This window comes from Anomaloglossus baeobatrachus, chromosome 5 (assembly GCF_048569485.1).
Source record: "Anomaloglossus baeobatrachus isolate aAnoBae1 chromosome 5, aAnoBae1.hap1, whole genome shotgun sequence".
NCBI lineage: Eukaryota > Metazoa > Chordata > Amphibia > Anura > Aromobatidae > Anomaloglossus > Anomaloglossus baeobatrachus.
In genome coordinates this window covers 443,587,521-443,602,754 of record NC_134357.1, presented here as the reverse complement: position 1 = coordinate 443,602,754, position 15,234 = coordinate 443,587,521, and the positions used below count along the sequence as shown (strand labels likewise).

The 15,234-nt window shown below is 43.5% G+C and overlaps 1 protein-coding gene across 1 annotated transcript in view; it reads left to right on the top strand.

Annotated features, from left to right (window-relative positions):
- Positions 1-15,234, top strand: part of EEF1A2 (eukaryotic translation elongation factor 1 alpha 2) — a 50,409-nt gene that overhangs the window by 8,232 nt on the left and 26,943 nt on the right. The window contains exons 3-4 of the mRNA XM_075350446.1: positions 10,701-10,880; positions 12,308-12,604. Coding sequence (XP_075206561.1) covers positions 10,701-10,880; positions 12,308-12,604 — 477 coding nt within the window. The remainder of the gene's footprint in view (positions 1-10,700; positions 10,881-12,307; positions 12,605-15,234) is intronic.

Genomic DNA, 15,234 nt, shown 5'->3' with positions numbered 1-15,234 from the left:
AATCATATGTGAGAGAGAGTTTGTACTCAGATTGCTGAACAAAAGCTGTGATTTTTTATTTTGAAATCCTTACAAAGTAAACAGAGCACAGACGTTTCGGTCCTAATTCCTCGGACCTTCATCAATGTGCATGCTGGAGTTCGGAGACAGCGGTGTCACTGTCCATCATGTCCTCACTGTCCATGATACCCTCTCTATCCATCATGTCCTCACTGTCCATCATGCCCTCACTGTCCATCATGCCCTCACTGTTTATCATGATCTCACTGTCCATCATGCCCTCACTGTCCATCATGCCCTCACTGTCCATCATGCCCTCACTGTCCATCATGCCCTCATTGTCCATCATGCCCTCATTATCCATCATGCCCTCACTGTCCATCATGCCTTCACTGTCCATCATGCCCTCACTGTCCATCATGCCCTCACTGTCCATTGTGCCCTCACTGTCCATTGTGCCCTCACTGTCCATTGTGCCCTCACTGTCAATCATATGTGAGAGAGAGTTTGTACTCAGATTGCTGAACAAAAGCTATGATTTTTTTATTTTGAAATCCCTTCAAAGTAAACAGAGCACAGACGTTTCGGTCCTAATTCCTCAGACCTTCATCAATGTGCATGCTGGAGTTCGGAGACAGCGGTGTCACTGTCCATCATGTCCTCACTGTCCATGATACCCTCACTATCCATCATGTCCTCACTGTCCATCATGCCCTCACTGTCCATCATGCCCTCACTGTTTATCATGATCTCACTGTCCATCATGCCCTCACTGTCCATCATGCCCTCACTGTCCATCATGCCCTCACTGTCCATCATGCCCTCATTGTCCATCATGCCCTCATTATCCACCATGTCCTCACTGTCCATCATGCCCTCACTGTCCATCATGCCCTCACTGTCCATCATGCCCTCACTGTCCATCATGCCCTCACTGTCCATCATGCCCTCATTGTCCATCATGCCCTCATTATCCATCATGCCCTCACTGTCCATCATGCCTTCACTGTCCATCATGCCCTTACTGTCCATTGTGCCCTCACTGTCCATTGTGCCCTCACTGTCCATTGTGCCCTCACTGTCCATTGTGCCCTCACTGTCAATCATATGTGAGAGAGAGTTTGTACTCAGATTGCTGAACAAAAGCTGTGATTTTTTTATTTTGAAATCCCTTCAAAGTAAACAGAGCACAGACGTTTCGGTCCTAATTCCTCAGACCTTCATCAATGTGCATGCTGGAGTTCGGAGACAGCGGTGTCACTGTCCATCATGTCCTCACTGTCCATGATACCCTCACTATCCATCATGTCCTCACTGTCCATCATGCCCTCACTGTCCATCATGCCCTCACTGTATATCATGACATCACTGTTTATCATGACCTCACTGTCCATCATGCCCTCACTGTCCATCATGCCCTCATTGTCCATCATGCCCTCATTGTCCATCATGCCCTCACTGTAGATCATGCCCTCACTGTCCATCATGCCCTCATTGTCCATCATGCCCTCACTGTACATCATGCTTTTACTCTCCATCATGCCCTCACTATCCATCATGTCCTCACTGTCCATCATGCCCTCACTGTCCATCATGCCCTCACTGTCCATCATGCCCTCACTGTTTATCATGACCTCACTGTTTATCATGACCTCACTGTCCATCATGCCCTCACTGTCCATCATGCCCTCATTGTCCATCATGCCCTCATTGTCCATCATGCCCTCACTGTAGATCATGCCCTCACTGTCCATCATGCCCTCATTGTCCATCATGCCCTCACTGTAGATCATGCCCTTACTGTCCATCATGCCCTCACTATCCATCATGCCCTCACTGTCCATCATGATCTCACTGTTTATCATGACCTCACTGTCCATCATGCCCTCACTGTCCATCATGCCCTCACTGTCCATCATGTCCTCATTGTCCATCATGCCCTCATTGTCCATCATGCCCTCATTATCCATCATGCCCTCACTGTCCATCATGCCTTCACTTTCCATCATGCCCTCAATGTCCATCATGCCCTCACTGTCCATTGTGCCCTCACTGTCCATTGTGCCCTCACTGTCCATTGTGCCCTCACTGTCAATCATATGTGAGAGAGAGTTTGTACTCAGATTGCTGAACAAAAGCTGTGATTTTTTATTTTGAAATCCCTTCAAAGTAAACAGAGCACAGACGTTTCGGTCCTAATTCCTCAGACCTTCATCAATGGGCATGCTGGAGTTCGGAGACAGCGGTGTCACTGTCCATCATGTCCTCACTGTCCATCATGCCCTCACTATCCATCATATCCTCACTGTCCATCATGCCCTCAGTGTCCATCATGCCCTCACTGTATATCATGACCTCACTGTTTATCATGACCTCACTGTCCATCATGCCCTCACTGTCCATCATGCCCTCATTGTCCATCATGCCCTCATTGTCCATCATGCCCTCACTGTCCATCATGCCCTTACTGTCCATCATGCCCTCACTATCCATCATGTCCTCACTATCCATCATGCCCTCACTGTCCATCATGCCCTCACTGTCCATCATGCCCTCACTGTTTATCATGACCTCACTGTTTATCATGACCTCACTGTCCATCATGCCCTCACTGTCCATCATGCCCTCACTGTTTATCATGACCTCACTGTCCATCATGCCCTCACTGTCCATCATGCCCTCACTGTCCATCATGACCTCATTGTCCATCATGCCCTCATTGTCCATCATGCCCTCACTGTCCATCATGCCCTCACTGTCCATCATGCCCTCACTGTTTATCATGCCCAAACTGTCCATCATGCCCTCATTGTCCATCATGTGCTCACTGTCCATCATGTCTTCATTATCCATCATGACCTCACTGTCCATCATGTCCTGACAGTGACATTAAGTTCTGACTGTAGCTGCCTTACTGTATCTATCATGTCACAATTAAGTCTTTGTCCGACAGTCATTGACTGTCACTATCAAGCCCTGGTTGTAACCGTTATGCCGTTACTGTAGCCAGCCTGTCTGACTGTAAAAATTATTCCATCACTGTTAGCATTATTCTCTGATTGTAGACATAATATCCTGACTGTAACATCAGATCTTAGCTGTGGCCATCTTCATAACCTCACCATGTAACTATGATGCTCTGTTTGAAACATCATATTGTGAATATAACTATACCCTCACTGTTACCATTATACCTTCACTATAATTATTACACTCTCACTGTAACCATTATACCCTCTTGTAAGCATTATACCCTCATTGTAACTATTATTTCCTCAATGTAACCATTATACGCTCACTGTACCTTTATACCTTCACTGTACCCATTATACCCTCTCGTAACCATTATACCCTCTTGTAACCATTATACCCTTAACTTAACCATCAGGCCCTCACTGTACACATCCCTCCATCATGGCCAGATTGGAACTATCAAGCACTCACTGTAATCCAATATAGACAGGTGGACCTATGGTTGCGTTATGCCCTGAAGGCCGAATTCGCACTGGTTTATTGGCATGTGAATGATGTCATGCGTCTTTCTAATATGATGTTAATTCTAACAGCATCAGATTGCAGGTACAGAGATATTTAAGTGTTGGAACTGGCCAATTAGGGGAGGAGCTAGTAGACATGGTAAGTGTGTATGTGTTTCCTCTTCAAAGGGGATTGTAGCTGAAACTAGAGGGACTGTAGTAGATCTTAGGCTAATTTCACACATCCGTTTTTTGGCATCAGGCACAATCCGACTTTTGATGCATCAGATCCATCGCAGATTGTGTAAAAACTGATGCAACCGATCTAGCAAAAAACTGATCCGTTTTTTTTTTCCATGCCAAAGGTAGAGAGAGAGAGAGTGAGAGAGAGAGACCCTCTCATCACCGCACACACCCCGACACTACCACCCCCATCATCGCCGCACACACCGGCACTACCGTCCCCATCATCACCGCACACACCGGCACTACCGTCCCCATCATCACCGCACACACCGACACTACCGCCCCATCATCACCGCACACACACAGGCACTACCACCCCCATCATCACCGCACACACCTGCACTACCGTCCCCATCATCACTGCACACATGCAGACACTACCGCCCCCACCATCACCGCACACACCGATACTATCTCCCCCATCATCACTGCACTCACGCAGGCACTACCGCCCCCATCATCATTGCACACACACAGGCACTACCGCCCCCATCATCACCGCACACACGCAGGCACTACCGCCCCAACCATCACCGCACACATCGGCACTACCGACCCCATCATCACCGCACACACGCAGGCACTACCTGATTGACGTCACCGCTGACAACGTGACTCACTTCAGTTGCTCCGTGGAGCTGACAGAGAGCAGTCATGGTCTGTGGCTGCTCTCTGTTAGCTTCCGATGTAGCAGAGCTGAAAGTGTCATGGGACCTCGTGTGGATTACGTCGGACCTGGAGGGGTATTTTGGAATTTTAATAAAGTGGTGAAAAAGGGTGTTTTTTGTTCTTTTATTTCAAATTAAGGATTTTTCGGTGTTTGTGTTTATTTACTTTCACTATAGATTAATCATAGGGAATGTCTCATAGACACCTGCCATGATTAACCTAGGACTTAGTGGCACCTATGGGCTGCCATTAACTCCTTTTAACCCCGATTGCCAATGCACCAGGGCATTTCGGGATGAGCCGGGTAGAGTTTCGGGACTGTCGCATCTAATGGATGCGGCAATTCCAGGCGGCTGCTGGCTGATATTTTCTCCCTATCCTGAGAATATCAGCCTTCAGCCATGTGGCTTTACTTTGGCTGCTATCAAAATTGGGGGGGACCGCACGCCGTTTTTTTTTAAATTTATTTATTTATTTATTGTACTGCACGATATAGACCCGCCCACCGGCGACTGTGATTGGTTGCAGTGAGACAGCTGTCACTCAGCGTGGGGGCGTGTCTGACTGCAACCAATCATAGGTGCCGGTGGGTGGGGGAAGCAGTGAATACGAGATGGAATAATGAGCGGCCGGCATTTTCAAAAGAGGAAAAGCCGCCAGAGCAGTGTGACAGCTGTGCAGCGCCGCGCTGGTGATCGGTGAGTATGAGAGAGGGGGTGAGAGGGAGAGATCGACCGACAGAGAGAGATAGAGACCGAGAGAGAGAAGCCGACTGACAGAGAGAGAGAAAGAGATAGACCGACAGAGAGAGAGAGAGAGAGGCTAGAAATGAATTCACATCTCATCTGAGCATGCTCAGATTAAAAAACCGGATCATCACTGTAATGCGTTTTTTGACGGATGACAACAGATCCGGCGCCCATAGGCTTCCATTATACAACGTGCCGGACGGTGCTGGATCTGGCGTGGTCCATTTTTTTGTCAGACACAAAAAATGTTGCATCCTCGTACTTTCTAGCAGCCGGACGAAGAAATTTCGCCGGATGCCGCATGCAACACAAGGCCATCCGGCACAATCCGCCACTAATACAAGTCAATGGGAAATAAAATGGTTTCGGCGCCGTAAAAATCAGCCACTAAGGTGATGACGTCTGTGTTCTGGGATAAGGAGAGCGTGCTGCTAGTGGACTACCTTCAAAAGGGTTCCATCATAAATGCAAGGTATTGCATTAAACTTTTGGACCAATTAAAGGCAGTTCTGAAGGCCAAAAGGCGCAGTAAGCTGTTCAACGGAATCTTGCTCCTGCAAGACAAAGCCTCTGCTCACACTGCACAAGCGACCATGGCAAAACTGGCAGAGCTGGGCTTCCAGCTGGTTGACCACCCACCTTATTCACCAGATCTAGCTCCCTCCGACTATCATATGTTTCCAAACCAGAAGAAACACCTCAAGGATACCAAATTTCACACCATTTCTGATGCCATGGCTGCTACCGATGCCTGGTTTGAGGCACAACCAAAATCCTTCTTTTTGCTAGGCTTACAGAACTTGGAATACCGATGTAAGAAGTGTGTTGACATTAGTGGAGAATACGTGAAATAAGTATAAAGTTTCATCATCCTATCTCGTTTCTTTTTGGGTAAAGCCAAAGACTTATCAGCAGCACCTCGTATTATGACCTCACGTTAACCATCAAGCCTGTATTTTATCCACCAGGCACTTTCCTCTCATTAAGATTAGTTTTGACATAGCTATTATATAACCATTACAGGATTATTCAATCTTCAAGGGATAGTAGTCTGAATTCAGTCTGATGTTCTCTGTTAGCACATATACTGTATATAGTGGCATGTAAAAGTTTGGGCACCCCTGATCAAAATTGCTATTATTGCGAACAGTTAAGGTTTTTTTTTCATCTTTTCCATTTTTAAATTAACAAAAAAGGAAAATGGTCCAATGCAAAAGTTTGGGCCCCCTGCATGGTTAGTACCTATTAGCACCCCCTTTGGCAAGTATCACAGCTTGTAAATGCTTTTTGTAGCAGCCAAGAGTCTTTCAATTCATGTTTGAGGGACTTTCATTCATTCTTCCTTGGAACATTCTTCCAGTTCTGTGAGATTCCTGGGTCGTCTTGCTTGCACAGCTGTTTTGAGATCTAGCCACAGATATTCAATGATGTTCAGCTCAGAGGACTGTGAGGTCCATTGTAACCTCCAGTTTGCGCCTTTTGAGGTTGTCTATTGTAGATTTTGACTTGTGTTTAGAACCATTATTATCCATTTGTAGAAGCCATCATGTTTGCAACTTCAGCTGTTTTACAGATGGTGTTATATTTGCATCAAGAATTTGCTGAAATTTCATTGAATCCATTCTTATCTCTACCCGTGATATGTTCCCCATACCATTGGCTGCCACACAACCCCAAAGCATCATTTATCCACCTCTTGCTTAATGGTTGGCGATTTCTTCTTTTCCTGAAATTCTGTGCCCTTTTTTCTCCACACATACCATTGATCATTGTGGCCATAGAGTTCTGTTTTAACCTCATCGGTCCACAGGACTTGTTTCCAAATTACATCAGGCTTCTTTAGATGTTAATAACACAATAAACTGTAAGTATGGAAATACTCTCACGGCTTTCTGTAGGCCGTATCGACACGTCCTAGCAACAAGAAGAAAACTAGCAAAGCAAAAAGGACTTTGTGTGCCAGAAAAAGGTGTTTGTAAAAACATTATAGTCCAAGACATGATTACTGCATATAAAACATTATTTTTATTAAATACATAAATATGTTGGGGTCAATATAAATACATATACGTAAATATGAGGTCATAACAGGGTAAATGAGGACAAAGAGAAAAATTGGCACAAAATTCCCTATACAAAGTGTAACAGGCAGATATAATCACAAAGTTAATAATACTCCTACTATTAAAAAAACAAAAGAGGCCACAGCAAATGTCAATATCATAGAAAGGGAGACAAAATTAACAAAAATTGGTAAGGCTGTCTAAGTGATAGATTATAACGGCTAGGAGGCCAGAGTCTGAACCACTAAATAGAGTATATATGCGCTAACCTGTGTAGGTAACTCACAGATCTCATATATATATATATATATATATATATATATATATATATATATATATATATATATATATATATATATATATATATATATATATATATATATATATATATATATATAGCTATGCACTAGACAAGGAACTCACCCATATACAGTACAGACCAAAAGTTTGGACACACCTTTCTCATTTAAAGAGTTTTCTTTGTTTTCATGACTCTGAAAATTGTAGATTCACATTGAAGGCATCAAAACTATGAATTAACACATGTGGAGTGAAATACTTAACAAAAAATTGTGAAACAACTGAAAATATGTCTTATATTCTGGGTTCTTCAAAGTAGCCACCTTTTGCTTTGATTACTGCTTTGCACACTCTTGGCATTCTCTTGATTAGCTTCATGAGGTAGTCACTGGAAATGGTTTTCACTTCACAGGTGTGCCCTATCAGGTTTAATAAGTGGGATTTCTTGCCTTATAAATGGGGTTGGGACCATTAGTTGTGTTGTGCAGAAGTCTGGTGGATACACAGCTGATAGTCCTACTGAATAGACAGCTGCTTTTTTCTTGTCCTAATACAAATGCTAAGTGAAGAAAAACGAGTGGCCATCATTACTTTAAGAAATGAAGGTCAGTCAGTCCGAAAAATTGGGAAAACTTTGAAAGTGTCCCCAAGTGCAGTGGCAAAAACCATCAAATGCTACAAAGAAACTGGCTCACATGAGGACCACCCCAGGAAAGAAAGACCAAGAGTCACCTCTGCTGCGGAGGATACGTTTATCCAAGTGACCAGCCTCAGAAATCGCAGGTTAACAGCAGCTCAGATTAGAGGCCAGGTCAATGCCACACAGAGTTCTAGCAGCAGACACATCTCTAGAACAACTGTTAAGAAGAGACTTTGTGCAGCAGGCCTTCATGGTAAAATAGCTGCTAGGAAACCACTGCTAAGGACAGGCAACAAGCAGAAGAGACTTGTTTGGGCTACAGAACACAAGGAATGCACATTAGACCAGTGGAAATCTGTGCTTTGGTCTGATGAGTCCAAATTTGAGATCTTCAGATCCAACCACCGTGTCTTTGTGCAACGCAGAAAAGGTGAACAGATGGACTCTACATGCCTGGTTCCCACCGTGAAGCATGGAGGAGGAGGTGTGATGGTGTAGGGGTGCTTTGCTGGTGACACTGTTGGGGGATTTATTCAAAATTGAAGGCATACTGAACCAGCATGGCTACCACAGCATCTTGCAGCGGCGTGCTATTCCATCCGGTTTGCGTTTAGTTGGACCATCATTTATTTTTCAACAGGACAATGACCCCAAACACACCTCCAGGCTGTGTAAGGGCTATTTGACTAAGAAGGAGAGTGATGGGGTGCTACGACAGATGGCTTGGCCTCCACAGTCACCAGACCTGAACCCAATCGAGATCGTTTGGGGGTGAGCTGGACCGCAGAGTGAAGGCAAAAGGGCCAACAAGTGCTAAGCATCTCTGGGAACTCCTTCAAGACTGTTGGAAGACCATTTCCGGTGACTACCTCTTGAAGCTCATCAAGAGAATGTCAAGAGTGTGCAAAGCAGTAATCAAAGAAAAAGGTGGCTACTTTGAAGAACCTAGAATATAAGACATATTATCAGTTGTTTCACACTTTTTTGTTAAGTATTTCATTCCAAATATGTTAATTCATAGTTTTGATGCCTTCAATGTGAATCTACAAGTCATGAAAATAAAGAAAACTCTTTAAATGAGAAGGTGTGTCCAAACATTTGGTCTGTACTGTAGATGTATGTGACGTCACACCAGGTCTTTCAGTTGAAAAGCCCCTACGTGTCTCGCCCAATGCTTCATAAGGGGGATACTGTATGTGATAAGAAAATGTTTTTTGATAGTAGGAGTATTATTAACTTTGTGATTAGATTCGCCTGTTACACTTTGTATAGGGAATTTTGTGCCAATTTTATTTATATTGACCCAAACATATTTATGTATTTAATAAAAATAATGTTTTATATGCAGTAATCATGTCTTGGGCTATATATGTTTTTACAAACACCTTTTTCTGGCACACAAAGTTTTGCTTTGCTAGTTTTTTTCTTATTTAGATGTTGTTTTGCATACTTCTGACTCTGAATTTTAATGGTGAGGATGCAGGAGAGGTTTTCTTCTGATGATGACTCTTTCATGAAGGCCATATTTGTGCAGTTGTCTCTGAACAGTAGAACAATGTACCACAACTTTAAAGTATTCTAAATCTTACTGAAGGTCTTTTGCAGTCATGCAGGGGCTCTGATTTGCCTCTCTAGCAATCCTTACTAGCAGCTCTCACAGAAATTAAGCTTGGTCTTACAGACCTTAACTTGACCTCCACTGTTCTTGTTAACTACCATTTCTTAATTACAGTACATTTTGAACTGAAGAAAGGGCCACTTGTAAATGCTTTGCTATCTTCTTATAGCCTCCTGCTATGTGGGCTTTCACCATTTTCATTTTCAGAGTGCTAGGCAGCTGCTTAGAAGAATCCATGACTGCTATTTTTTGGCACAAGGTTAGAGGAGGTTGGTTTTTATAAAGCTGTGAAATTTGCATCCCCTGGCCTTTCCTAATGATGATCGTGAACAAACTATAAAACTTACAGGCTAATTAAGGCCTGAAACCTTCATCAAAGTTATCTGAGCACACAAATCACCAAGGGTGTCCAAACTTTTGAATTTGCCCATTTTCCTTTTTGTCATTTTTAAAATGTAAAAGATGAAAAAATACAATTTTTTTCCCTTACGTACAAAGGAAATGTGTCATCTTTAACTTTATGACTTCTAGATATAATTTCATCTTCAACTTGCTTAACTGTTCACAACAGTAATTTTGACAAAGGGTGCCCAAACTTTTACATGCCACTGTAAGACAGAGATGTCTGTAGTATAGTTCACTGACCGCAAACTCCTGCCACCATGACTACTTTACGTCACATACTATATACCCAGTGTAAAGAGTGATAACCTACATCTAGGTGGCTCATTTCAGAAGTTTGTAGCTGCTACTTCTATATTAGTCACTGATTTTAGTGATAGTTCAGTCACAACTTATTGCTATTTCGAAAACTAACCACCGCTCCCCCATCCTTACCCCCCCACCTCAAAAAATAAAATAAAAGTGAGCCCGGGAGTTTTCTGTTCTGGCAATCTGTTAAAGATATGTAATCTATTTTCACATCTGTGCTTTTTCTAGATGGGAAAAGGCTCCTTCAAGTATGCTTGGGTTCTAGACAAACTGAAGGCAGAAAGGGAGCGAGGTATCACCATTGACATCTCCTTGTGGAAGTTTGAGACTACCAAGTATTATATCACTATCATTGATGCCCCTGGACATCGTGACTTCATCAAGAACATGATCACCGGAACATCTCAGGTGAGTGGAGACCGCGACTGTCCATGATCAGGTGAAGACTTAAGCCACACAGGACTCCTATACAAGGACCATATGGGGACCCCAAGTTATCTACACTTTCGGACATTTTTTCCACAGCCTTGTGTTCATTATAGAATATATCCCTCGGGCTCCTCAAAATAAAGTTGGCATATGCAAATTTACATTATGTCCTCCCCACAAGTGGCCTTGAGCTCCCCAGTGAGTAAAGGTTTGCATGGACCAAAGGGTGGCATGATACACACACAAGTTGGTAAACCTTTACCTACCAGTTTTCATTTAATAGCCTGTTTACACAGGGAGACCTAAGTAAATGATACACACTGAGTAATCTATACTAGACTGCTCAGTGCACATAGGCTGCCATTGTTCTCAGCAGTGTGAGTCCTGTTTACACTTAGTCATCAGCACTGCACAAAAAATCATGTCATCCAATGAAAGCGCGTTTTACTCCTTCATTGGTTGATTGGCAGCCTGTTTACACTGCAAGATTATTGTGAAACAAGCATTTTTAGAAATGCTCATTTATGATGATCTTTCAGTGTAAATGTAGCTTTAGTCACACTGGCCCATTTTAAGGTTTCTATTTGAATTTAAAAGTCTTTATATTCAATGGGGAATTTTTGTCAATACTGTCTAATTTTTAGTGCATTTAGAAAGTCTTAAAATGCATCAATTTACTGTAGTGGTTCGTACTGTTTGATAAATATGCCACATTTTTAATGGGAACCTGTCAGGCGATTCATGCTGTCTAAACTAAGGCTGCATTTAAGTAAATCAATGCCTGAAATGTTCCGGTGTTTGAAAAAAATATGGTAACGATCCAGCCAGGAACCAAACTAGTCCAGCGCTGGCACTGGCCACCTCTTCCCAGTGCTGCTAAAGGTGATTGACTCAATCACCCGTGGCAGTGCTGGGAGAAGCTGGCCAGGGACTGAGCTGGACTAGTCTTGTCTCCGAATATTATCCCTGGCCAGATCTCCAAAGTATATTTTCTTTAAAATGCCGGAGCACTTATTTGAAGATGTTCTCCATCCTTTCAAGAAAATCTCACACTACTTAAAGATGTCTTCCACCTGCTAAGAAAATTCTCTGCTATGTAAAATGTCTTTCACCTTCAAAGACTATCTTAAATTATTACCGATGTCCTCAATGTTAATGGAAGATGTCACCCCACATGGAGATGTTCACCACGTTTAGAGAACATCTTGTCTTAATTGAACATGACCTCTACCTTTAATGGTCATGTTCACATTTGAGTCCTAGGGCACTGCAGGTACAACATTTCCACCAACATTTTTCTGACTCATCAATGTTCTTAAATTCCAGTAGATCATGTTATCAACCGCTGTAGAAAACCCACCATTGTCCTGCACCTTCTATAATGGCAGTAAATGTTCTCTTACCAGGCAGACTGTGCGGTCTTGATAGTGGCGGCTGGTGTTGGTGAATTTGAAGCTGGAATCTCAAAGAATGGCCAAACGAGAGAGCACGCCCTGCTGGCTTACACACTGGGAGTAAAACAACTCATCGTAGGCATCAACAAAATGGACTCCACTGAGCCGCAGTACAGTGAGAAACGTTACGATGAGATTGTAAAAGAGGTCAGCGCTTACATCAAGAAGATTGGGTACAATCCATCCACTGTACCATTTGTGCCCATCTCCGGCTGGCATGGGGACAATATGCTGGAGCCATCTCCTAATGTAAGTGAGGCCAGGTCATGGGAACATTCTATCTCTGGTCAATTTTTAAGTTGGATTGGTGGTAAAACCAGGTTTATACAGTCAAAGCACAGTAAAATGGTTGAGTTACCCCAAACACGACTAATGGACCGAGCTGGTTGGGTGCAAAATGTTAACAGTTGATTCAACTATAACATCGTTACTTGTGGCCATGTGATATTTTAGCCCCTTTGGGCTTCTAATAGAAGCCACATTGCCCCTTAATAGCTCCCATCCTCCATCGTTATCTCCATTTACAAATATGTGTCCTGACTCATCATCACGTTGGATCTGGCTGGTCCAGAACATTCCCTCGGTCATCAGATCTGATAAACCCAGTTATAAAAAGACAGGGGCTGAGTGCCAGTATGGATGATGCAGAACTTATATAACCCAAACAAGGTCTTCAACTCAGCTACCAAGGTGGAGGGCTTTAATAGTTTCCTAATGTGTTACTAAAACTGGTTGGATAGAGCCTGGTCACATCTTGAGATAGACAAGTGTAGGGTTCGAGCAACTGAGAAATAAGACAAGCGCAAATGTGAAACCCAGCATATTAGATTGGAGTAATATGTCCTGCCACCTTAGCTGGTAAAATTGTTAATATATTGGTAATAACCTGGTGTCGCTGTAATTGCTTGATGGACATCAGACATATTAGTCTTTGCCAGTAATACCCAGAACCCATTCATACAGCTAAACTAGAAAAACATAACAAATCTGTCAATAGCATTTTGTGTCTCTTCTCATCTTACCCAAGATTTGGTTTCAAGTTGTCCTATTTTGAGATAGAATTATTAGACAAAGCTTAAAATGGGACTCTAGTTTCAGCAGACTTTGCCTGCATCAATAAGACAGGCAATTATAAGAAACTTTGTAATGTATCTTATCAGAGAAATCAGCTTTCTTCCCCGCTTATCAGACACTTCTTCCCTTCCCTCCTCCTGAACATACCATCCACTGTGAAAAAGTAGCTCGTCCATCTTGCACAGATTAAATAGACTGCAGGTGTCATGTGACACTGCCTATTATCCTCTATGGAGAGAGATGAGGGATGAACATGGAAAGAAACAGGCAGAATGAGGCAGAAAATCACTTTGCAGAGCTCTGTAACAAGTGTTTTACCTCACATCAGAGCTTGATTGAGATCAACACAGCTCAGCTCTGCTGTATAATGTCCTCCATGTGGCTGCAGCTTGTCTCTATGAGCAAATAAGGGAATGAAGAGCAGTAACCTCCCTCTGTATGCTGTGCTGCCTATGGGAGAAATCAAGGCAGCTCGTCTCCTCCCTACAGCTGCCAGTGATTACATGGTACAGACAGAGCAAGAAGAGGGGAAAACTGATGATAACGCACAAGACACCTTATTCTGAAGAATTACTTGAAAGCACAGTTACCCTTTTAGGGTTTGCTCACATCTGCATTTAAAATCAGCAAAAAAATCATGTTGCACTCGCAACAGTGTTAAAGGGAACCTGTCACCAAATTTGGCTACTATAAGCTGCGGCCACCACCAGTGAGCCCTTATATACAGCATTCCAGAATACTGTATATAAGAGCCCAGGACATGCTGTATAGCGTAAAAATCACTTTTATTATACTCTCCTAGGGGGTGGTCCGGTCTGATGGGTGTCGCTGTTCTCTTGTCTGGTGCCTCCTCTCTAGCTCCATTGTGGTCCTCCTTCTTTTGAGGCCCGTGTGCATGACACACCCTTTTTCATCCACACAGGCCGACATTGGGGTCCTGTGTAGGTGCGCTTTGATGTGACCTGCTGAGGGTAGATCAAAGTACTGTAACGCGCAGGCGCGAGGGAAGGTTACAGACCGCCTGTGTATGCGCATTACAGGGCAGATCAATGTGCGCCTGCACAGGACTGTGTGGATGACGTTGGACATCTGATCCATACTGGGCTGGGGAAAAGGAGGATGATGATCTCAGCAGAGTGGAGGTGCCGGACCCGAGAGCAGAGACACCCATCGGACCTTATGTGAGTATAATAAAAGTGACTTTTACGTTACACAGCGGCCTGGGCTCTTTTATACATCATTCTAGAATGCTGTATATAGGAGCTCACTGGAGGTGGCCGCAGCTTATAGTCACCAAATCTAGTGACAGGTTCCCTTTAAACAATGAGGCAGTGTACATCTGTGAGGTTTTCCTCAGCTGGAGTCAGGCTGAAGAAATCATTGCATCACACTGCGTATGGCCACATAAAACGGCCAAGACTCACCAATGGAAGTCAATCGGTACAAGAGAATAAACGGATGTCACATGGACATGCATATGATATGTGTATGCCATCCATATGCAATCCGTGTATAACATCATCTTTTACATACTATAACTACGTAATAGATGATGTTAAAAACGCATTGCATACGGATATCGTACGCACGTCATACGCATGCTAGGTAAGGAATAAAATGCATGACACTTGCCAAGTTTTCCAGCTGAGAATCTCAGCGATTTTATATACGCAGGTTTGAGCGCACTCTAAGGGGTACTTTGCACACTACGACATCGCAGGTGCGATGTCGATGGGGTCAAATCGAGAGTGACGCACATCCGGCGTCGCTGTCGACATCGTAGTGTGTAAATCCTTTTTGATACG